Source organism: Azolla caroliniana, unplaced genomic scaffold (assembly GCF_043228905.1).
Source record: "Azolla caroliniana isolate FFs.n. ecotype wild unplaced genomic scaffold, voAzoCaro1.0.p SCAF_14, whole genome shotgun sequence".
Lineage (NCBI taxonomy): Eukaryota > Viridiplantae > Streptophyta > Polypodiopsida > Salviniales > Salviniaceae > Azolla > Azolla caroliniana.
Genome location: NW_028230449.1, coordinates 14,890,668 through 14,915,699, shown reverse-complemented (window position 1 = coordinate 14,915,699; position 25,032 = coordinate 14,890,668). Strand labels below are relative to the sequence as shown.

The 25,032-nt window shown below is 37.2% G+C and overlaps 3 protein-coding genes across 5 annotated transcripts; 2 read left to right on the top strand and 1 right to left on the bottom strand.

Moving 5' to 3' along the window:
* Window positions 1-988: 988 nt before the first annotated feature.
* LOC147855554 (THO complex subunit 4A-like) lies at window positions 989-4,938 on the bottom strand. 2 transcript variants are annotated; one of them, XM_087330286.1, is made up of 6 exons: window positions 4,621-4,938; window positions 2,684-2,833; window positions 2,495-2,563; window positions 2,219-2,412; window positions 1,559-1,711; window positions 989-1,429 (listed from the first exon to the last, which is right to left on the bottom strand). In XM_087330286.1, the coding sequence occupies exons 1-5, from the start codon at window positions 4,891-4,893 to the stop codon at window positions 1,570-1,572; spliced, it is 828 nt and encodes a 275-aa protein (XP_087186412.1). In that variant the 5' UTR covers window positions 4,894-4,938; the 3' UTR covers window positions 989-1,429; window positions 1,559-1,569. The 2 variants fall into 2 exon arrangements, with proteins under 2 accessions (XP_087186412.1, XP_087186411.1); XM_087330285.1 differs by having other exon boundaries at window positions 989-1,711.
* A 3,984-nt stretch (window positions 4,939-8,922) lies between these two features.
* Window positions 8,923-17,325, top strand: PDE194 (formyltransferase). Of its 2 annotated transcripts, none has more exons than XM_087330399.1 (11): window positions 8,923-9,159; window positions 9,265-9,327; window positions 12,842-12,976; window positions 13,724-13,826; window positions 15,135-15,205; window positions 15,276-15,380; window positions 15,459-15,492; window positions 16,007-16,107; window positions 16,182-16,241; window positions 16,337-16,546; window positions 16,713-17,325. In XM_087330399.1, exons 1-11 carry the CDS (start codon window positions 8,938-8,940, stop codon window positions 16,821-16,823), a joined length of 1,215 nt encoding a protein of 404 aa, XP_087186525.1. In that variant the 5' UTR covers window positions 8,923-8,937; the 3' UTR covers window positions 16,824-17,325. The 2 variants fall into 2 exon arrangements, with proteins under 2 accessions (XP_087186525.1, XP_087186526.1); XM_087330400.1 differs by having other exon boundaries at window positions 9,114-9,159; window positions 12,808-12,976.
* Window positions 17,326-21,862: 4,537 nt separating this feature from the next.
* Window positions 21,863-24,447, top strand: LOC147855552 (putative L-type lectin-domain containing receptor kinase S.5). The gene has a single exon (XM_087330005.1). The coding sequence runs from the start codon at window positions 22,090-22,092 to the stop codon at window positions 24,247-24,249; it is 2,160 nt and encodes a 719-aa protein (XP_087186131.1). The 5' UTR covers window positions 21,863-22,089; the 3' UTR covers window positions 24,250-24,447.
* Window positions 24,448-25,032: the final 585 nt, after the last annotated feature.

Below are 25,032 nucleotides of genomic sequence, written 5' to 3'. Positions count from 1 at the left end.
ATCCATACGAATAGGAATACGAATACACGTAAATATATTCGTTTTCTTCTTTTTTTTGAAAATAAATAAATAAATAAATAAATAAAAATGTGTTTTATTTACGAGCGAGTGAACAGTGGCCAACAGGAAGCAAAGAAGCCTCACCCTACTCCCTCTGCGTGCTACTTACACCCTCGCTTCCCTCTATATCCTGTTCTCGGCCAGAAATTAGGGTTTCGACAGAAAACCCTAATTTCTGTCATAATCCTAATTTCGACAAAATTTCTTCTTTTCGGCCTGCATCATCGACTCCCTCTCATGCTCTACCTAATCCTACATCCTGTTGTCTGCTACAAATTCAGAGTTTCACTGAAACCCTAAGTTTTGCCAAAGCCCTAATTAATTAATTATTAATGCATTAATTGATTATTAATTAATTAACTAATATTTTCCAATGAATTAATTAATATGTTAATGAATTAAGATATGTATTTGTAAATTAATTAATGTATTAGTGAATCAATTAATGTTTAAGTGAATTAATTAGTTAATAGTAAATTAATCATTATATTAATGAGTTAATTAATTATTGATGTATGTCTGTGTACACATATATGTATGTGTGTGTATATGTATCTATGTATGTGTGTATATATGTATATATATGTTTGTGTATGTGTGTATATATGTATGTGTATGTATGTATGTGTGTATATGTATATGTAAACGAATGGTTTTATAATATTCTTAGGGCCATTTTCTATTCTCGAATACCACGAATATTACGGATGTCGAATCTCAAGAATATCACGCATGGCTCAATCTATGTCTACATTTATGCACAAACTTATAATAATGACAGATTTACTTAATCACAAGATGTTTTAAGATAAAACAGGTTTAGAAAAAATTATTATTTATAGAAATTCCCAAAATGGCTGAACCAGAAGAATGTATGGATCAATATTATTTTTGTAGCTATTGAAAAATGCTGTAGTACTCACAAAAAAAAATGAAATCAATCGATGTCTCTATTAACATTACAAGCTAGGAAAGCAAAGAAATTGGAAGACATTCCTTCGATGAGGCTATACAAGAGTGCGCCCAATCTCAGAAATAGCAATCTTAGTTCTACATGTTTGTCAATGAACACAAGAAGAATGCATGAAGTTAGCAATGTTTACTCTGCATAAATCACAAGCGATAAATCAGATTGTTTGCCATGACTTCTCATACATGTGTGTAACAGGAGCCCACCACCAAGCAACAGCTCAATAATTGCACAACAGCGCAAAACCAAATATACTCTTGAATTGGGACATTCAATGACGGAGGGCATAAAATATGGTTCAAGGACAAAAACACACTGCTCAAATGCAGATCCATCACTAAAACTAAGTCCTGGTAATGTAAAGAATAAAGAGCGCCTTTGAATCTGACAATAGCAGGTCTGCCCTTGGAAAACCAAATTATCGATTGTTAAAAACCTTCACACTGACTTGAAAACCCTGCACTCCATAGGGGAAAGAACAAATGCTCATGCATTATTACAGCCTCGCAAACAAATATTTTTGCTTACATGGCCTGTACTCAAGAGACTTGCATAGCTTCCGCATGGTAATCTTCTAATTCTGCATCCAGATCTGCTGCAGATTTCTCAAATTTTTCTGATCCTCGTCCACGGCCCCTCCCTCGACCTTTCCTGTAAGACCCACCACGTCCACGAGAAGACCTGAAAATAAAATTTGTAGGATGAACTTCCTATACAAAACATGAACACATCTTTCTCTATCTGTATCAAGTTAAATGTTTCACCTGCTTGTTGCTTGTTCACATAGGTTATGTTAACCTTGTCAGTATTTTTATGTCAGCACCAAGCACATAAGAGAACTATGAAACTAAGTTTCTATGACTTGTAATATAGGGAATGTCATTCAACTACTTCCTTGAATATAAATGCTTTGTTTGAATGTCATTCCATTTTCCTTAAAACAATGAAGGATGAACTTGATTTTTGGCATTTTCAAAGAAAAATAAAATTTTGAGACCTTTTGGAGCACAAATAAGTTTCCTGTATAATCTGGTCAAAATGCAATTGACTAATTTCCAAAAATCATACACATTTAAGATGCATAAATTTTGCACAAACCACTCATGTAACAGTAACCATAGCTTTTTGCGGATCATTCATATACCCCAACAATAAGGTTTAAATAACATAAATTGAAATGAAGCTTACATCTCCACTGGCCCTGCTCCAAACTTTCCTGCCGAAGGAGGTTCATTTGAAACCTTGTTTGAAGTAACAGGAGTTTGGAGGTTTGTACCAATTATCTCAATCTTCATGGGATTGCCATCTAGCTGTACATTATTATATCTTTTTGTAGCAGTCACAGCATCCGCTCTTCTTGAAAACACTACCTCCGCAGTTCCCTTCAAAATTATATGTATGGTATAGTTCATTTTAAAAATTAAAATTCAAGATTTGATGAGAATACAAGGTATCGAATGCCACCTTTGATCTCCCACTTCTGTCATAATGCACTGTGCATCGTTTAAGGTCACCAATTTCTGAAAAGAGTTCCTGTAAAGATAGATCATATTTCTTAAGATGAATGATAAGAAATTGGAAAATCCAAACGCAAATCATATGGCTTGAAAATAAAATAAACTGTAATATCTTTGTGGCAATAAAGACAGCTACCTTTATGTCTTCATTTGATACCCCAAAATCCAAATTAGATATAAAGAGTTTGGTGCCTGTTTCAATTCCTGTATTTGGCTTAAGAGAAGCTCCAGCATCTTCTTCAAACATATCATGGTCCCATTGACCATCAGGATTTCTCGGAATAGGCTGCACATAGAGAAACGGTGAGACCAAAAAAAACTGAACTTTGCTTTAAATCATCTACAACGAAAGATGTGGTGCAATAAATTCCTGCATATTAAGTACTAAAACCAAATTATACGAAGCCCAAATGCAATGGCACATCGAGCAGGGGTCAGCAAAAATGTGCCCTCATGCACTAAAATACTAGTTGAACTTTTGAGCTTCCCAAATGGAAACTTATATAAAGAAGACAAAATCTAACAGACACGCACATATAAATTGTCTACTAAATTTCTATAAATTCAAGGCCTTTTCTATGATTTCCTATAATCTCAGGCATAAAAAAGAAATACAGCTAAATCATTTCCCAAGCACAAACACCCCAAGACAGATGCTGTGAAGAACAAAGTGAACCAAGTCACAATGAACACAAGCATGAGAGTGTAATCACTGTTTTATGTGACTCTACAATGTTAGAAGGCAATCAGGAAGACAAAAAGGTCACATTCAAGTGCAGGTTTGCTACCACCTAACATACATATAAATTGTCTACTAAATTTCTGTAAATCCAGACCATTCCATAAATTCTTATAATCTCAGGCATAAAAAGAAAGCAAGCCAGATTAATTCCCAAGCACAAACACCCCAAGATACATGCTGCGAGCAACAATGCGAACCAAGTCACAATAAACACAAGCACAACAGTGTAATCACTGTTTTATGTGACTGTACAATGTTAGAAGGCATCAACACGACAAAAAGCATCAGATTTTCATATTCCAATGCGGGTTTATTACCCACCTAACACAGAATGAACCTAGTAAACTGACTGAAACTCATTATTTTCTCAGCCACACAGTAGTCACCTTATATTTTCTTACACAAAGAATTAGATCAAAGATATGTGGTGGGGAACATTAATGTCAAAGTTGGAACAAGCACAAGAAAGATACAGTGACCTCTGCGCCTTGCAACTGTTCAAAGATGAATGGAAATCCCAAATCAAACCACTTAAAATTTCCACACTCAAAAGGCCCATTTTCTATATAACTGATGATTTAACACTCTTACACAACAGAATTTCCTAGAAATAGAGAAAATCTAAATCAGACCCAGTTACAATGAGCACATTTAATGATGATTTAACAGGTTTATACGAACACTGGACTGTTCAGAGTTGAGAGGGAATTCTAAAACATTAAGTAAAATTACAGTACATAAAATTTAAAGGCAATTTCCAACCCAAAAGTTTTGAGATTTGAAGTTCGATAGATCTCCTAAACCTAAAATATGCATTACATAAGTTTATTTCTAAGGCAAGTCCAAACAAAATACTTTAATCATTTCACGCACAACAAGGACACGCTTTACTCTGATATTACACTTAAAAAATTAAAAATCCGCTAGAAACAGAAAAATAACAGATAACATAAGATTGAAAGGTAATCCCAAACCAAAAATCCTCAAAAACTCAAAATACCCGTCTTTTCTTTCAAATTTTCATGTTCAACAGACGTCCCATTTTATACTGAGATCTAATGAAGACGAAACCTTAACATTTTCGTGTCCAAATGAGGTTCCCTTTCTTACGGTGATCTAAATCCGAAAAGCACTTAATATTTTCATGTTCAGAAAGGAACCTTCGATCGAAGGTACAGAACTCGAAATCCAGACCTCAAAAATTTTCAGTTTCGAAAAAATAAAATCTTGTTTACTGCTGCAGTCTAATACACCGCACAAAGAGCTATTGATACTGAAACCCCGGAAATTCTACAGCAAACTAAAAAGAAGAAGCATAAACGAGCACTTACCTTGGAGTAAGGAGTAGGGAGAGGAGCAGATCGTGCAGAGTTTCTTCGAATCGGACCAGAAGAGCCACCATTGTTACTGTTATTGTTGTTATTGCTACTATAGCTGCTATTGTTGTTACCATTTCTGCTGTCGTAGTTCCTTCCTCTACCTCGGCGAGCTGCGCCTCTGCCCCTACCTCTTCCACTCTGATTCCCGTTCCCGTTTCCACGAGCAGAAGTTGCTTTGCTGTTCTTGATCAGGTCGTCGAGGCTCATGTCGAGAGAGCTGGCCATGGCTAGAGAGAGGATGTGATTCTAGAGAGAGGATGTGAAGGGCAAGTAAGTGAGTGAGAAAGAGAAAGAGAAAGAGAAAGAGAGAGAGGCTCCTCTGTTTCTGTGTGTTTGGAGGAGAAGCAATAATAAAAACAAATAAATGTGATATTTAGATACTCTGTTCTGCATTATGTATGTATATATAAATAGACTATATGTATTATGTATATATATATTATGCATTTAAAATGCAAAACAGAGTACATTATGTGTGATACATACATATGTACTACTCTGTTCTGCATTTTAAATGCATAATATACATATATATAGTCTATTTATGTACATAATCCAAAACAAGAGAAATAATGAACAAGCATTTTTTCACTATGGAGAAAAAAACCTCAATAATATACATATATATAGTTTATTTATGTACATAATCTAAAACAAGAGAAATAATGAACAAACATTTTTTCACTATGGAGAAAAAAACCTCACTGTTTGTTTGTTTGTGCCCCTCTCCTTGCTTCCTCAGCTCTCACGATCCACGAACCCACCAAAGCGCTACCACATCATGCCCATACTCAACCGCTCGCTTAGACACACCTGCATACCTCTGAAGCTGACATGGCCGTGAATACACTTGCGAAACTGACAAATGACATTCGCGGCAACCTGTTTTGACGATAAAGGTAATGTTGTGGCTCATATCTCCCTTCCTTTGTGAATTGCTTGCGCGCTTTTTGGCTCGACTTCTCCGAGGTCTCTTTCTGTCATGCATGTCGTCATAGCACGAGTTCTCTCAGACTCAAGAAATTTGCATGCTTCGAACAATTACAAGTGGAGCAAGGCCCTTGTAGATGAAAACCCAACATCCAAGTCATCAAACTATATCATCATCGAGTATAATCCATGATGTAACTTGATCATCACATTGGGATCTTCCTCCTCAAGCAACCCAACTTGAGGAGAAGGATTTACTTGACGTGTTGTATCGAGACTTTAACTACTTAAATAATTCAGGTGAAGATAGATAAGGTTCATGCTTGCAAATGCCCCCGTATCAATGCTTGATGAATAAAACTTTACCAGTAACCCCCTCCCTCCCCAATCACATGGTTTAACCATGGCCAAATGTAGTTTTGTGAAATTGACATCCGCCCAATCTAACATTTTCTCTTCTTTTGCAAAGAATTGTGCATTATTTTTCATATATTTCAAAGCTACACAATGTTCCACTTGAGCTCTAGATTCTAGAATATGTAAATTTAATATTCACTTTTAAAATTAAAGCAAATATGTGCATGATGCCGGATGGAATCAATGTGAAAAATAAGAATTTTCTTTTTGTTACCAATATTATCTCGCTTTCATTTTGTCTACATCCTTTAATCTCTAATACATTGTGTTAAAATGTATCTTTGTTGTTCCTTTCTTCCTACAATGCTATATATATATATATATATACCTGTCTTTATATTTTTTACTAGCACTCAATTTCCTCATTGGATGCTTCTTTTGTCCATTGTTGTCCATTGCTTATTTGACGTTGTGTTTGCATAACATTTTTTTTTTGCCATTTGAAACGTTTACAAGTACACTTGTCTGATTGTTTACTCCCTCGTGTATATGACATCATTTCTACATAGCATATATTTCTATTGCATTCCAAACGTTTACAAATACATTGTTTAATTGTTAATTGCCTTGTGTATATAAGGTTTAAGATCTATCTTTGATGCATTATTCTTGAGTAAAAAACTCCATCTGCTTTTGAATGTTTTCTTCCTACTCACACACGTCATCCATATAAGATTCCATTTTCATCGAAGCTTTTGCATTTATGCATACATTATTGTCTTAGGAATTACTTGTTTGGAACCTAGGAAACACATTCTACTCAAATAGAAGGAATTCTCCATTTGTCTTCTTTGCTAGTTTTCTTGAGGGTATGGAATGGTACAAAGATATAAAAACATGAAAAGTAAATGCACTTTAATATCAGCTACAAAATACAAAATGATGGAAAGGAGATGATTATCTTTCCCCAACCCTTCTTGTGTAAGACAATAGCTAGCCATGAATCCTTCTTTTGATAGACTTGATTGAACACTTCCTCAATAGTTGAAACATGCCATGAATTTGCATACGTTCAAACCAAATCAATCTTCCTCATCATGTTCATATTCAACATATCCAGATACCACCATTGGGTCATCCATCACATGCATCCAATATACCCCCACATTTACAATGACCAAGCATCCTCTATTTTCCATATTCAACGTAAAACTTAATCAAAGCATTATGGTATAGAGGTCATTTTGTATGCCTCGATCCATGATTCTAGTATGTATGAACATACTGTCATGTAAAGCCATGTGATCAACACCCACCTTAAGGAATCTCAACCCTTCAACCAATTTATATGCATTTGATAACCTTCCATAGGATGATAGTGAATGTTGGTCATGCAACCAACAAATTTGTAGTTAAAGTTGAACAAGAGGATAGTGGCTTCCTAAAACTTGTACAAATGTTGCCCAAAGGACACACACTTGTAACAAAACTTTGATGGCAAAAAGTTGCTAATATCTATATATCTTCTATTATATCTTTGTGTGTAATTGGCATGGTTAAATTGGTGTAAATGGTCAAATTGGTAGTCATTTAAGTAGGCTTCCTCCTTATGAGTGGTGCATTCAACACATGCGCCTTCATGAACAAAGGACTCCATAGGTTCCCCACGAGAGAATGAGCACGTTGGTCTATGGAGAGCCTCACAAGGAGCACATCGAGGGGAATAACTAGGGTGAATACATATATTCAAGTTTGAGAAACATTCAACTTGTACCACATTCTTACCTTTATGAGAGATCAACATCATGGGTTCCACAAGAAATGAGTGTCCGATAGTGGACATCCTTTATGAGGAAATCCCCTTGTGTTGAGCATGAGAGTAACTTCATGGGTTCCACAGGAGAATGAGTGTCTTCCCAAGGACAACCCTTACTAAGGGCTCCCCTTGTGTTGAGCCTTTGTGGAGGAGGCAATTGAACCCCCAATTTACGAAATTTGGAAGCTTAGTTGAAATCTATAAGAATTAAGTGGATTAATAAGAGGAAGCAAGTATAAAAAATGGTGATTACAAAGAACAAGTAGGGATGGGTTAAACTTATTAATGGCATGTGAGCGGATTAAGCGACTAATCAAATCATGTTGAATGTGATTTCCTCTAACCATTAATCCCTACAACCCTAACTACAATAAGTAAGGAAATAAAACCCTATCCCTAAACTCCCAACTGGAAGTTACCCAAACCCTAAAATCTCTAAGTAAGCACACTCAAGATCATTAACCCCTAAACCCAGTAATCCCATAAGGAGAGAAAGAGAACCTCCCCCAAGCCACACACACACACAAAAAAAGAGAGAAAACTACAAAAATGTGACCTAACCCCCCCCTCACCCCCCCCCCCCCCCCCTTGCCCCCTCTAGAAGAGAGCTAAAAAAATGCGCCTAAGCCTCCTCTTATAGTTTGTCCTTGTCAACGATCATGTACTTAAACCAATTGAACTATAGCTCATTCATAATATTATTTTCCTTTTGTTTTCCCATAACTCTTCTTAATATTTGTACCATCCTTCTCAATTAACATTAACCCATGCATTCTTGATTATTCATTTTCGCAACTCAAGGGAGTGAAAAATGATGACGTCATAAGCCGCTTGAAAGACAAAGGTAAAAACAAGCCTTGGGGGGGGGGGGGGGGGGATCCAAAGATGATAGAGATAGCCTTTTTCTTCACTTGGCTCGGGCACAAGACCGGGCACTTGCGGGCGGGCGGGCGGGTCGAGTCGGGGCGGGTCGGGCGGCCACTGGGAACTTCCGAATTGTCTAATCTAAGAAGAAGAACCCCAGAGAATTGATGATCGTGGGTCATCGTCATCCCTCCCTCCCTCCCAATCAACAACCAGAAGATTTGATTGAACTGATTTTTGCAGGCTGGAGGAGGAGCTCTGAGAGAGAGAGCTGAGAGAGCTGCTGCTCCAAAGACCCCGCCATGATTCACCATGTCGCCCTGCACCATCATCGGCTATGGGGATCATCATCATCACTATCACTATCACTATCCTCCCCCTTCTCTTTCCTCAACCTCCTTCTCCCCCCCTTTCCTCTCTTCTGCAGCAGCAGCAGCAGGAAGCAATGCTACCCTCTCACACCCCGTTGCCTCTTCTCCTCCCTCCCCCACCGGAAAAAGCTCGTCTTCTTAGGCACCCCCAATGTACTCATGTTTTTCTTATCGACTTTTCTTATGTACGCTTTCCTTCTTTTTCTTTTCTTTTTTACGTTTCTGTAGGAATAACTGCCTTCTCTTCCATAAATTCAGGTTGCGGCCCGCGTTTTGGATCAGTTGCTATCTGCTTCACAAGAGGATATGGCGGAGTTTGAGGTTATGATCCCTAAACCACCATTTTTTCTTTGTGAAGATTGAAATCTACATATGTATGCTCATATAACTGTGTATATATGTGTATGGATACTTGTTTTTAGGGATAAATGTGTCTGTATGAATGTCCTAGGAGATGTAAATACATAATTCTTGGAAGGAAGACTTGAATAATCAATATGGATCCAAAACATATTGCCCGAAATTTTGTTGGTGCCCATGGTCCTGTGGTAAAAGCCCACAAATTGAATATCTTTTTAATATCCAATTGGGGACCTATTGCAACCTATTGGATGTGGCCGAGTCATAGAGAGACAGATTTTATTATCTTCCTCGGAGGTCAAATATGACCCATGGGACCAAAAGTGAATCATTTTTACATAGTATGAGTAGAATTGAATAGTGACTCTTGATGTTTGAGAATTATACTAATAAACTTCGCAATTGAGAGTGCACATTGTGATTATAAGAAGCATGTTGTGTAGGAAATGAACTGGATTGACAATGTGTGGAAAGCAAACTTGAATGTAGTAAAATGTAACACACTGTATCGAACCATAATACTTTTGACTTTCACACTTGTTCAAGGAAAAATATATATAGTTGATGCGTCTCTTCACTTGTGCACCAATGCCCCTTCTCATATGGAACAGAATGTGAACTACATCATATTGAAGCAATGGTGTGGATGGTGGACAAAATGATGATCTCTGATATGTATCAATGAGTGCTGTTTCTCCATTCAGAGAAGAAGATGGTTTTGTTGTCTAGTGCAACATGTATAATATAACGTGTAAAGCATGCGCCCTACATCTTTCCCAAGTTGTGATACATTGGTGTTGCAAAAAAGCCTCATTCATGGTGGAGTCTTTTGATATATAATGAAGTCAGAATGATGCATCCCATTTTCTAAACCATTTCCTCATGTCTTCCATCTATTGGAAATCCAAAATTTTGCTTTTGTATGTCATTTGAATATTTTTACTTGCTTGCCATGAAATCTAGAAAGTCGATGTGGAGTTTTCTTTGAACCTTAAGCATGTACTCAATAACCCTTTCCATGGAAATGATCTCAATGGGAAATGATTTGGTCTCAAGAAGTGAGGGTATGTGTGGCATTTATAGCTTGACATAAAGAAATTTTATAAGAAGAGGCTTTTGGACATTTTCAAACTCTTTCTAAGTTGACATCAAGATGTTATCACCCCATACCTCAAACCACACACACACACACACACACACACACACACACACACACAAGTGAGTAGCAATTCTCGATATGCAATAACTTTACTAGTGAATTTCATGGTTGAGAATGCACATTGTGATTGTGAAAGGAATTCATGCAAAGGATTAGGTTGGGTTGAAGATGTGTGGAAATGAATGTGATCAAAGGTAGAGCATTTTAATGGGCACGTTCAGGAGAAAATGTGCAATCGTCAACTAGTCTCATACATACAACAAAAGCTTGATGACCACACTCCCAATGACAACTTCTTCTATGCCTTCTTTGTTTACAAACTTGGCATCCATTTGACCAAATACAGTTAGTGAGGGCGTCTATCCTTGCTTAGCAACAATAGTGCTCCTAAAAAAGTCTGGAATTCTCATTGTCCACACACACACACACAACATTTAACCTTGTCATAGATTTGAGAAATTGCAAGCATATATTCAATTGGTACCCGGAGTTCTTCCATGTGCCTCCAACGATGCTCAATAGGTACCATATCAAAATCTTTCTTTAAGTCTACGAAGCAACTAACAATATAAACCCTTACATCTCAAGCATCTTTCTTCCATTCATAGTCAAAGGGTGACACAACGATTGATGGTGCAATGGTGGTTTTGAAGCTACCTTGTCCACACCCCCTTGTATGTGGCAAAGGCATTTTTCCTTAATTTTGACGTAACACCAATAGACAAGATTCCAAGTAGACATTGCAAAAAAAAAAGAGGCATTCCTTAAGAGCTCTACATATTCTACTACAACCCTTTGACTGCTGCTTCCACCAAAAAAATGGTTTTTGCATATGTAGCACGTCATTACAAAATGTCCCCTGTTGTAATCCAATTTAAAGTTTTTTGTGTGAGTGTGTCTTTACAAGGCAACTAGAACCTGGAAACATAGCTAATCCTGAAGTCATGTTTCATCTAATAATGGTGGCATGGGCATGGTAAAATTTAAGAATATTCTGCCAAGAAGGCAGGTGATGCACCAATGCCATGTCCATAGTTCTTGCATCAGGAAAGACAATACATTGCCATCAACTGTGACTTCATCCATTATGACACCTATGTGAGTTATAAAATAAGTTTTATGAGGCTGCAATTGTACTGATGACCCTTGGAAAAAACACTGGAAAATATCTTCAAGCGTCATACAATATCCTTTTAACTATTCCATATATATTCAAGATATTCAGACCCAACCAACACAAGAGTGATGGGGTGCCAACTTATTAACACACACACACATAATTTGTTTAATGAAGATCTACCTGAGAAATGATATCTTCTAGAAGGTCACATCAAAGTTTTTTCTAAATGAAAATTCTCTAAGCATTTAGTTATATGTTCCATGAATTCTGACATAGTGTGCAACTCCTTCTGGTTGTTAGGCTAATGGGCATGTTCATGCCAGAAATTTGCACAACATGATCGTAAGGGAGGTGTCCCAAATGGCAGATCTTTCATGAATTCTGATTTAATCCTTCTGTTACCTTCCTGAGGATGATACCCATTCTCATGCTGAAATTTAAAGTAGCGTGGCTGTAAGAGGGTGGACTAGATATCTATCTACTGCTACAACGACATGCTCATACACGTGGTTATACTTCTGATGATAATCTTTGTCTTCACACAGAAATTTTATGCACCATGGTTGTAAAAGGCGGTCTAAATGTCTTTGTCGCAACTTTACAGCTATTTGTTTTGTAAATTCTGTTATAATTGCATATGTTTGTATTTCTGAGTGTAATGACCATCTATTATATCCATAAGAGGATGCAACCTTACAGTTAGATCTTTCATGAATTTTGATATAATTGCATAGTTCCACTTGCTTCGTATTTCAGAGGGGAAAGTTCATTTTATTTGGACCTTTGTTTGGTGTAATATCCGTCTTCATGTTAAAAGACTCAGAAATTTCACACAATAAGGCTGTGGGAGGATGTTCTAAATGGTGGTTCCTGCAAGCCACAGCTAGAGGTTTCCTGAATTCTGATATAATTGTGTACTTCTTTTGATTTATTTCTGATGAATAACACCAGTATATTTCCAACCTTTTCTGGATAATGGCCATCTTCATGCCAAAAAACACATAGGTGGTGTACAAGGCTTTCCTGCAAGGTTATGACTAAATGTTTCAAGAATTCTAATGTAATTGCTCACTTCCTTTTGGTTGCATTTGGATGGTAAATTCACCATTAGTTTGAACCTTTTTGTTGGATAATATCCTTCTTACCTTCTTGATGCAAACAGATAAAGAAATGCCACATGTTTGGTGTGTGAGCAGATATCAGCTGTGGTAACACAACCACCTGCCGCAAAAGGAAGGGGTAAGAAACTCTCACCATCCTCGGTGGCCGAGTTAGCAATGGAGCGAAATTTTCCAACAAGCAAAATTTTCTGGCCAGAGAGGGCTGGAGAGGTTTGTGGTTACTTACTGTCTGAAAACTGTATTGATTTTCGTGTCTGTTTCCTACAAACTTGTAGATGTTTTCTATTTCACAGAGGATTAGTTTCATCAGTTCTGATACATGAAACAATCGTTCTTACTGAGAAGATACCATATCAAATCAGTTCTTTGTCTTTTTTCCATGAATTTTATCATTCTGTCCAGAATTATACCAGTGCACTATGTACTATATCATAATTGTAATCGACAAGGATCAAGGAGTTCTATTCCATAACGTGCTTGGAACTTTCATTGCATTTGATCATTCTGACATATAATTATTTCACATATTTAAGGGGCTCCTGATCCGTTATATGAGAAAAGATAGACATGATTCATCACATTTATCAAACATTCCTTGTTCAAATTTTTTACTTCAGGAATGATCACACTGTTGTTTCATTGCATTGCATGATTGCAAAGTGATTGGTAATTTAATTTTCATTGCGGTAAGGAACTTTAAGTAGATCAAAACATTTATAGCTATTTTTGCAAATAAGGAAAACATGCTTTTTAATATCTGAAACATATAAGCATGTTTTGGTAATTCTCCCATGATTTTATGCATAAACCTTTGATTGTAAACAAACATTAAGAGATGCTAAAGTTATAGAGGGTATTAGTTTCCTGTGAAAACTGATGATGTTTGTTTTGTTATTATTAAATGAAATTAATGGAATTGCAGTATCCTTCTAGACACATTGCTTTGATATTTAGCAGGAAAACTTTTTGATGGACATGAAAGAACTACAACCAGACCTTTGTATTACTGCTGCATATGGGAACATTTTACCAAAAAAATTCTTGGAGATTCCAACTTATGGTAAGTAAACAGTTCTCTTGAAAATTTACGCATGATACTATTTATTATTTTGTTCTAAGGTTTGTTTCTTGGAGATTCTACTTAATGGTACGTAATAGTTCTTTTAAACTCATGTTTGATATAATTTATTTTTCATTCTATGACTTCTCCATTTTCTTATACATAAAATGAACTCAAGTGTACATAAAGAGCAATGAATTTTGAATACATTCTAAATTGATATCCTGATGTATCGTTGATCACATTGCAATGCAGTGGTATCATGTATACCGAAGATTTGGTTGACACTGTTGGTGATATTTGTTGAGAGAAATCATGGTTCAATTTGTGATAAAAAAGATTTATAGTCAATTATGGGTTTTCCTCTTATTCAAGGGCATCTTTTTTTTCATCAATTTGTGATGCTTTGCATATAGTATCAGTCTTGGTAGATTTTGCATGTTTCAGTTGTATGTGTTCTTAATTATATTCAATATGTGCAACCACATTAAATTGGTTTATGACAAGGTCCTGTACTTTCTCTGTATTGTCAAACCAGTGGGCACCTTGTCTGGAGTATCAATAACACTAAACTCATCTTGTTACAGTATGTACTCTCTCCAATAAATGTTAGCCATTTCCACGTGCACCTTTAATATAAAAAATCTTCTCACTAAAGTGATCCATATCACCACAGCGTGTACTCTTAGTAGATATACATTGTATCCACCATTTCAAGTGTTCTCATGCAGCAAGAGGATACATTTGTCAAAGTCTCGACTCACAAAATGCAGAGAAACAAGAGCCTATGAACTGCTAGATAAGAAATGATATTGAATGTGAGTAAATCTACCTTATCTAACCAATTGTGGCAATGCTATCAATTTGTTAGGCTGGGACTAATTGATTTTTAATTTTGCTAGATTTTCCTGTGGGTAGTTGGGAAAGGAAAGAGAGTGAGTTGAGGTACTGCCATAGTGATAGGAATGAGTGGTCCCCAATGATATGGCACAAGCTTTTGACAAAGGGGAAGAAGACAAGAAAGAGAGAAGATACAGCAAGATTAAAGTAAACAACATATATTCAAAGCTAAAACTAATGCAACAAAGTCCAGCCCTATTGTCTAACTGCCAACAGCAAGAAGTGGCTATACCAGACTCCAGTCCTCTATTATTAGTGATACGATCTATTGCGTGTTTCTGCCATTTGATTCCAAAGACAAAGCATCCACTTGTGGTTATTTTATTCTTAGCAAACAGTCAACATCTGTGGTAGACTAGAAATAATGTAGACAGATTTTGAAGTTTTAATATGAAGCTGTTATTGCAGGAACAGTGAATATACACCCTAGCTTGTTGCCATTATACCGTGGTGCTGCACCAGTACAACGAGCAATTCAGGTATATAATATGTTTAAACGCAACGCTGCACGCACAGTTAATACTGACCGAAATTCTCAAATATATGCAGGATGGTGTTCCTGTAACAGGTGTGACGATAGCATTTACAGTTCGTGCTATGGATGCAGGGCCCATTATCACATCAGAATCTGTAGAGATAGATGATCACATCAAGGTTCTTTTAATATCTTTGTGGTAAAAGTTTTCACTGTTAAGTTCTTTATTTTAGCTCTTACTATTATTATTTCTCCAGGCACCTGAATTACTTCAATTGCTTTTTGAAAAAGGTAAAGATCATTCAATAATCCTATACTCGCAAAACAAAAGAAAATTTAGACTGTCTACTCTCTGCTTGCAGCTCATAACCGTGTCAAATCTTAGTAAATTGATTAGATAAGCTGGGTCTTAGAAATCTATGCATTGGACAAAGGTGTCCAGGCTCCCACACATGCAATTCAGTGGCTAGGGTATGTAAGAGGATCCCACAAGTATAGAAGAGCCCAAAGGGAAGAACTGACGGATTGGTCATGGCTGGTTAAGTGGTGATATTTGTTTCAACTGCAAGTTCAAAACCCAGCAAAAATCATTATATAATTCACTGTTGAGATTCACCGTTGTTTCAATTAGCTGACAAAAAGTGGGAAAGGGTGAGTGGAGTGATCCTTATGTTATCTTTGCAAGGCAGCAATGCTAAGGCACTAGTAGTATCTCAATATTTTCTTGTGAAACTTAGGCTATCACTGGGTTTTAAACTTGGATTCAAAACTTTTTGAATGGATGGATATGGAATTTTCGTTTCAGGTGTGCAACTCCTATTAAGGGAGCTTCCATTGATTTTAAATGGATCTGCTGCAGAGAAAGCTAAGGATCAAGATCATACAAGGGCAACACATGCACCCAAGGTCGTTCTAGCTCCAACACTTGAGGTTAAGTTTCAGAAAACATAGTAATGGTGAACTGTTCTTATAATTTCTAGGTTACTATAGATGAAGGATGGCTTGATTTCAATCAACCGGCACATGTTCTGCATAACAAGGTCATACTCCATCTTGAGCATACTGATTTGTGACAGAAACTGTTTCATGGTATTTATGCATATTGTGTTAGTAATGGTTTGGCTGGCCGTTATAGGTTCGTGCATTTGCAGATTGGCCAGGAACTAAAGCCACATTTCAGGTCTTGAATATTGACGGAGAAGCTGTACAAAATATGGATCTGAAGATTATCAATACCAAACATAATTTTGAGCGAGCAAGTCGTGGGCAAGAGGATGACCGAAATTTGGTTATATATCAAAACTCTTCTTTGCTGGTATTCTGTGGAGGCAACTCTTCTCTTGAGGTGATTAATCTTTTGAAGTTTATTCGGATTGGTCTAATTTGTGAATATGTCAGATTAGTGTACTTCTAAAATGGTCAAAATTGGAAACATGTTTGAGAATAATGTAGTTATAGATGGGTGAAATTGAATTTTTTTTTCAGATTAATTATTTAACCATGTCTGGCAGATTTTGGAGCTGCAGCCTCCAGGAAAGAGAGTAATGTCCGCCAAAGATTTTATCAATGGATTGCGGGGTCAATGTCTGAGGGTAATGAGGTCAAGGGGAATAACTATCTAGGTGCAAAAGAAAGGAATGTTAATGTCTTTTACGAGGCCAAAGTGACCAATGATATCGAACGAGAGGTTACATCTTGAAGTGTTGTCTCATCATGGGGAAGAACTAGTGAAAATAATTGTGACTAGAGTAGTGAAATTGTACTTGATGTTCCTGTTTAGCCAAGCACTTAACGTTGTGACCTTACAGAATGAAACTTCTGCCTTCAAAAGATTCCAACATCAGTAAATCCAAGATAGAGACGTTAAAGCAGCTTTAGTGTTGGGTGCTAATGGCTTTGATTTGTTGGTAACAAGGGTGACAGGCTCATGGTCCAATTCTTTTATTCTCAATAGCTTGCAGGTCCGGAAATATTTGCATGTTTATGAAATCCTGGTGAGGTAAAGACATCTAGAAGAATTGTCCATACTTGGTTGCATTCACATCTACATGGCACGAAGAGTTTGGTGCCCTTCATTCTTTTGTATTTCTTCCTTGGAAAATAAAGTTTCTATCGGTTTTTGAATATTAAACTATTTTTTGCTAGTGTGATAAATAATGTGTGAATTGGGATTCATTTACTTTAACCTCTCATAAATTTTGATGATCCATTATTGATCAGTAAAGAACAATGAGAAGTGATGGAACTATTTTTTCCTGGATTGATGTTGGTAGAGAGAAGACCGGTCGGCATCTGTGATAAAAGCAACAAGCCAAATGAGGCCAATAAAAATGACCAAAAAGTCCTAATATTGGAAATAGAAAATTTTGAACATGTCTGAATCATTTACAATGGTTGCATTGCAATTTGGCCTGTTGAAAGGAAAGAGATTCTTAAATCTGTGACCATTACTCCAATAAGTTTACGTAATCATATATTTGGTTTGATTTTTTAATCACACTGAATAATATGCGTGTATTCTTTTGTTTTCTGATGCGAGGAACTTTCCTTGGTTCATCGTTTTTACTTTGTAAGAGCTAGAATGTACAAACCTCCCTATCATATAGAGTTTAGGGTTTAGGGTTTGCTACAAGCCTTGGGGCCTAATGCTAATTGCAATGTTATTTTGTAGTATAAGATGATTACTCAACACCAATTATGTTCCATGGTCTTGTGTTTTTGCCAATTGTATTGAGCATAATGAAGCAAATAATCCAAGTGAAAGCATTGTTGGCTAAAATTTAACTCAAGAATTATTCATCTTCATGTGTTTAACATTTCATAGGTCATGAGTATTTTTATATAGAGACAATGGTTTGACTAGGTTTTGGCCTTGACATTTTAAGTATTTGATATTCTAGAATGAATTTCAATGTGGTTGTATGAAATAATAATGACTGGGTGGATCTTTCCTACAGCTCTACAATACAAGACCAATCAACTATCCTTACATATCTATTCTTAATGTAGACTTGAATAAAAGATTGATGGGAGGGAAGGAGTCCTTGATACCCAAGAATAATAAGCATGTATTTGTAACCCTCTCTCTGTCTCTCTCATGAATAGCCAACTTTTGTAAAATGTCACGAAATTCGAAGTCGGTGAAGTTTCTCTTTCAAGATTGGGAATCATCTTGGAAGCTTGTAAACATTGATACAAAACATTTTATAAATAAAAAGAGTAAATGAGCTATATTGAGAGGGAGCACATCTTGCACGTCGGAGCACATCTTGCATGTTGGAGCTCATGTGAGAGCACATCTTGCACATTGGAGCACATCTTGCACATTGGAGCACATCTTGCATGTTGGAGCTCATGTGAGAGCACATCTTGCACGTTGGAGCTCATGTGATGCCTCACTCTGCCACAATTGATTTGGTTCCCATCATGAAAAATAACATTTTTTTTTCAAAAAAAACTCCTTCCATTAGTTATAAAATTTTACCCAATGTAAGTGTTATATACAAATCCCTGTAGGGACGTGATAATTCCATCATATATGGATGCCTATTGACTCAAGAAAGGGAGAGGACGACCATTGTTGAATGACGGCTAATCGTTGTCTTTCAATTCCATCGGATACGCCCGTGAGGCCATTGTATTGGCTCTTTAGAGTGGCTACAACTTCACTCCATATCTCGTGCATTAACATTACTTGATGCACGGTTTGGTTGGAGAAAAATAAGATTTTAACGCACTTTATTCACATACAAAAAAAAATCCAATTCGTAAATCCAAACATAATCATAAATACATTAAAACACACAAAATATCAATGTCATAATAATAATAAGTACAACACATCTGAAGATATGGTATGTGGATTCACTCGTAGATTTGGCCTTTTGAGAAATTGTTTTCTTCATTCATCAACCAAAATTCCTTTCCATGCTTTCCATAATGAGGATTTTATGAGAAAATATGCCAATTTAAATGTTTATATTTTTTTTGGAAATATTTATATAAAAGTTGATCATTTGTATATAGATATTTCTGGCCCATTCATTTGAAACTCTTAATGAATGAGGAAAACGTTTTTCTCTCGAATACGAAGTAGGTCTAAACGAGATGTTCGAAATGGTGCATTCATGAATGGAAATATTGAGAATGTGGCATAAAGTGGTTGTATTGAGCAACATGGGGCCAAACACGTTCTCATGCCTAAAATATTTGCTAGATGAAATGGGGGACAAGTAATTTCTCATCATGATTTGATATGGAATGCCAATTACTTGTTCGACCCTACAAAATGTTGCAAAGTAAACAACAAAGTTTGAAATTTTGCCACATAAGGGTTGACCGTAACCTTGGCCTTATCCATTATGGGGTTTGAAATTTTCAAGTTTGTTACTTGATCAACATACCTTTGTTCTAATTGTCCACACTGAAGATGTGGTGGCGTTTTTACTAGTTGTATCAAGCAAAGTTGCATAAAAGAATAAATCAAAGTTATATCATGTTTTACTGCTTATTTTTCTAGTTCAATTCATATTTCTCTATGTTCTTCACCCTCTTCACTATTTGTACCTATCATTATTTTCCTAGTATGTCAAGCTTTCAATTATTTGATTTTCTTTTTTGTAACTACTTTACTTTATTGGCAAATTGTTAGATTACCAACTCTTAAGGCCTTGGGTTCAAGGCTTGCTTATCACTTCTTTTCACATGACCTAGTCTCCCTCGCACAACCTTACAAAACTAAGCTATATTTATCTCTCTCCACATGTATTACGTGAAAATGTTATATTTTTTATCTCATAGGTCATATTTAACCACCAATGAGATAATAAAATCTCTCTCTCTCTCTCTTAGAAAATGGCTATGAAATTAAAAAACACTACCATTACTACTTACAACAAAGTATAGAACCCTTATAGGGATCTAATTACTACTACTAAACTACAAATTCAATCTTATCTTACACACCAATTCAAATGCTGAATATGATAATATATAACCTTGCAAAGTTCTCTCTCTTGAGTCTTCGTGGTTGAGATTTTGTGAATTCTCTAACACTATCAATTGACACAAAAGAAGTCCTTTTAACTTTGAATGAAAAGTGAAGGCATCCCAGATATCGCAATTGAACCATAGCCCCCAATACCTCGAGAACTCAAAAATAATTAGGAAAGAGATCTCCCATCTAAATCAAGAATGGGCTCATACAAGGAGAATGAAATATGTCTGTCTATTTGTTTGTTTGTCTCTCTTGTCATGAATGAAAAGTGGATTTATAATGCTTTTGGATATATTGTGCATGAATTTATAGACACATGAGCTCGTCATATGTTAATATGATGTTTACAACTCCCCATTGATCTTAATTAATGGTTTCCATCAATGATTTTAACTTTCATGAAGGTAATACATTGATAGATAGATAGAAGTGGGCCAGGTAGATATTTAGAACATTAGAAATGTTGAGGATATTTAGAATTGTTGTGAGTTGGATATTCAACAATTTTGGTATTTGTGGGTAACTTCATCATTATTATTAGGCATGGGTGTAATGGCCATATGTTAAAGGGAGCTTCGTTTTGTAAATGTTTTTGGGAACACTAGAAAACTTATATGTTTAACAAAATTCTTCACACTAAAATAACTACAGGAGAATGATAGAATGAGGAATCAATGGGTGTACACAAAATAAACAAAGCATAGCTACATATTTGATCAAGGAGTTAGACTAGGTCATTAGTGAACTTGTTCAAAGAATCACAACATGATGTATTTTTAGCCACAATATTATGTTAGAGAGGAAGGAACAAAATATGTATATCGAATTAAAATGGACAAGAGCATTTTACATGGTGCTAGGAAATCCCCTATTATATCCATGGAGCTACGACAGTATTTTCCACAATGATAGAAAATATATATACACACTATGTATTTATGAAAACACATCCAACAGTTTACTCATCTATCACTCTCTCTTTTTGTAAATCTTTGTTTGTTATTAAAACAAGATGATAATACAACCCTTGCTATTTTCATGACTTTGTTAGTAGTGTTATGCCAAGGGAAACCCTCTCAAAGTCTTTGTAATACTAGATGACAAAACTCTACCTCATTTTGGGTCAAGTCCCCATACAACATAGTTGCGGAAATTGCCAAATCAACTTCCCATTCATCCTACGGAATTGTCTTATTACCCCCAAAAGTCCATCAAACAAGAACCCATTTCTCATGGTCCAATTAAACCACATCCCCCAATACCTAAGATAGTCAAACCCAACCTTATATGATGGCGTATAGCTTTATCATCCACTCGTCTCTCTCTCTCTTCTTCTTTCGACATTACTAGTGTTAAAAAAAATGAAGTGGGACCATTGCTAGTCGCTTCCAAAACACAGCATAAACCAAGCAAAAAACAACACAATTCAAAAACCAAGTCGTTTTGAAATTTTTTATTGCACTTGCGTGGAGCTTGGAGTGGGTACTCCAAGTCTCCATTCATTCATTCATTCATTGGAAAACATACATATTCTCTCTCTTTTTATTGAACTTGTGGGTACTCCAAGTCTCCATTCATTCATTCATTCATTCATTGGAAAACATACATATGCTCTCTCTTTTCATTGAACTTGTATCATATCAGAGTAGTAACTTGTAAGGGAAAACCAACCCTCTCTTTCTTGAATTTTTCATTGCACTTGTGTGGAGCTTGTAGTGGGTACTCCATTCATTCATTCATTCATTCATTCATTCATTCATTAGAAACACACATATGCTCTCTCTTTCATTGAACTTGTATCATAGTAAGGCACAACCAACCCTCTCTTGCATTGACAAGCCATAACACCCCCAACAACAACAAAAAAGGACCCAATTCACTCACATAAGCAAATGGTGCACCTCCTTAATCTGGCCCCCATCAATCTCAGTAGTCTCATCCTCCTCTACATTGTCTTGTGCACCTTGTGTTTCCACGGTTTCTCGGCACTAGGAGGAGATGAGGGAGAAGCCGGGCGCATCGGCTTCTCCTTCGACAAGTTCTTGCAGGGCGACACCATCGCCTTCAATTTCTCGGCCCTAACGTCGGGCGTCCAGAACGGGGCATTGCAAGTGACCTACGACAGCGGGTCATCGAGCGCCGCGGTGGTGAACACTTCGGGCCAGATCACGTACGCCACGAGGCTCCGCCTATGGGACCCATCCTACAACTACACCTCCTCCTTCAACACCTCCTTCATGATCAACATGGGCCCCACCCAAGATGGGGGCAGCACCACCATATCTGGAGGTGGCATGGCCTTCTTCCTCTCCCCTTCCCCTGCTGCCCACATCCAAGCTAGCTATGGCCCCTTCCTTGGCCTACTCAACTCTTCCTACACAAACCGTTTCGTCGCGATCGAGTTTGATACCTTCAAAGACACCCCCTCCGATCCCGACGGTAACCATCTCGGCATCGACATCAATTCCACAGAAAACTCTGTATGGCAGCAATCCCTCACCCCTTTGAATATCACACTTGATGATTACATCAATGGGTTTAACACTAGTGTGTGGATCGATTACGATGGCCATCGCCATGAGCTCGATGTGTACCTCGCCAATCAAGGCTCGGCCCAACGGGACAAGCCATCGGTCCCTGTTCTCTCTAGGTTTTCGATCGATCTTCGCGAGCACCTTCCGGAAGATGTCTTCGTCGGCTTCTCGGCATCCACTGGTACATTCAAAGAAACCCATTGTGTGACTAACTGGAATTTCAGCTCCACTTCCTTCCCTAGTCCTTCTTCCATGTCGGTTCTTGTTATCATCTGCCTCTCGGTCGGCTCCGTAGCCCTAGCCCTGGCAATTGTAGCTGTGGCTGTTTTCTTGCTTGTGCTTCCCAAGAGAAGGAGGTTGAGATCTAATCTTTCGCTTCATAATCTGAACAATCTTGGCTATGGACCTCGAAGGTTTGCTTATAAGGATCTAAAGAAGGCAACCAAAGGGTTTAGCACAGAGTGCAAGCTTGGGCAAGGCGGATTTGGGGCGGTATATAGAGGGAAACTGGAGTTAGATCATAATAAGAAGAGCATTAACTGTCAAACTAGTGTAGATGTGGCTGTGAAGGTATTGGCAGAGAACTCAAAGCAAGGGGAGAGAGAGTTCAAGGCAGAGATCCTAAGCATAGGAAGGATGAGGCACAAAAACCTGGTTCAGCTCCTTGGCTGGAGTTATGATCATTGGAGAGGGAAACTTCTGTTAGTGTATGAGTATATGCCCAACCAGAGCTTGGACAGGTGGCTTAATGTCGCCGGTCGAGATGGGCAATCGATGGAATCTTCGGCCCAGAATATCCTCAGCTGGGCAGCACGATACCATGTCCTGACAGGCGTGGCTTCGGGCCTTGTGTATCTCCATGAAGAATGGGAGGCGGTGGTTGTGCATCGAGACCTAAAGCCGGCCAACATAATGCTCGATGCCGAGTTCAATGCGAAGCTAGGCGACTTCGGCCTCGCGAGATTGATCAAGAATCAGGACAGAATATTCCATCCGGGCGGCGGAATCCACGACGGAACTTCAGGCGAGAGCACGCAGACATTCACCATTGCAGGCACTCCCGGATACATGGCGCCTGAATGTTTCCAAATGATTACAAAAGAGTCGGATGTATATAGCTTCGGTGCAGTGGCTATGGAAGTTGCCACTGGGAGGAGATTATCCTCAGAGAATCTCAATTGGCTGTGGAACCTTTATGAGGAGAATAGATTGATAGAGGCTGCAGGGGTGAATTTAATGGAAACCAATGGTTTTGATGAGAGGCAGTTGGAATTAGTTCTTAAATTGAGTATAGCTTGCTGCCATCATCAACCTTCTTCTCGCCCTTCAATGAGACAAATCCTTCATGCCCTCTCTTCTTCTTCTTCTTCTTCTTCTTTATCTTCTGATCCTACAAATTCTGTTTCTTTCATTGACTCCAATTTCCCCATCTCTAGACCATACTCTTCTCTTTCTGTTTCTCCCCTCTTTAATTCCCTCTCCATAACGCTGCCTACTTCAAATCCGTCTATTTCCTAAGCTAGAAGAAGATAAAGAAGATAATTGCTTCAATATTGTTTTTGTACTTTGAATAAAGAAGAAATGGAGCAAAAAATGCTGTAAGTAGCAGCATAGATCACAACTTACAACCCTTTGTATTGTTATCAAAAGAATGTTTTTCATGTGGTTGCCACAAAAGATTTAAATCAAATGTCTATCTAATGGATCGACCTACAACCCTTTGATATCAGGGAGCTATCGGAGGAGGTAAGATTCATGGATCAAAAGTTTGTTCACATGGTTGAATTAATACTGTAGAGAACATTGTTATAATCTTGGCAATCAGGCAATAGGATCGAATTAAAAAAAGTTAAGCATGGCAATTTTAAGAGCCGCTGGATTCAATTATAAGCTCACAGAAGGGAATGAATGGGTTAGTCTAAAAAAGGATGGGGTTAAGAACTGGTGAATAGCTGATTTGCCTAAACCTACAGTTCTGGCTTTCTTTTAGGTTGAAGAAGCATTTCCATGATAGAACAGAATCTCAGATGGGCAATGGTTAATTCTATAATGACACCAAATTCCAAATGCAACTTAATGTGTACACAATCCCCCCAATTTGCAACTGCATTGCATATTTCATCCATGAGTTGAAATTCAGCAAAGGTCATTCATTGCTGTACAATAAAGATTATCTATGAAGGATTGATTGATTATAAAATTTATGCAAATTTGTGGTTATCAGAGTGGGATGAAAAGCATTCATTGAGTTTAAATTTCAGTTGTAAAAATTATTTCAATATCACAAGAAAAGTATGAAAT

What these genes read in the sequence shown, in the direction of transcription:
- LOC147855552 (XM_087330005.1), top strand. Translation starts at nt 22,090, where the DNA reads ATGGTGCACCTCCTTAATCTGGCCCCCATCAATCTCAGTAGTCTCATC.
- LOC147855554 (XM_087330285.1), bottom strand. Translation starts at nt 4,893, where the DNA reads ATGGCCAGCTCTCTCGACATGAGCCTCGACGACCTGATCAAGAACAGC. An exon ending in TCCCTACTCCTTACTCCAAG is followed by an intron (nt 2,834 to 4,620) that starts GTAAGTGCTCGT and finishes CTCTATGTGCAG; the next exon opens with CCTATTCCGAGAAATCCTGA. An exon ending in ACAGAAGTGGGAGATCAAAG is followed by an intron (nt 2,413 to 2,494) that starts GTGGCATTCGAT and finishes ATAATTTTGAAG; the next exon opens with GGAACTGCGGAGGTAGTGTT.
- PDE194 (XM_087330399.1), top strand. Translation starts at nt 8,938, where the DNA reads ATGATTCACCATGTCGCCCTGCACCATCATCGGCTATGGGGATCATCA. An exon ending in TCTTCTTAGGCACCCCCAAT is followed by an intron (nt 9,160 to 9,264) that starts GTACTCATGTTT and finishes CCATAAATTCAG; the next exon opens with GTTGCGGCCCGCGTTTTGGA. An exon ending in CACATGTTCTGCATAACAAG is followed by an intron (nt 16,242 to 16,336) that starts GTCATACTCCAT and finishes TGGCCGTTATAG; the next exon opens with GTTCGTGCATTTGCAGATTG.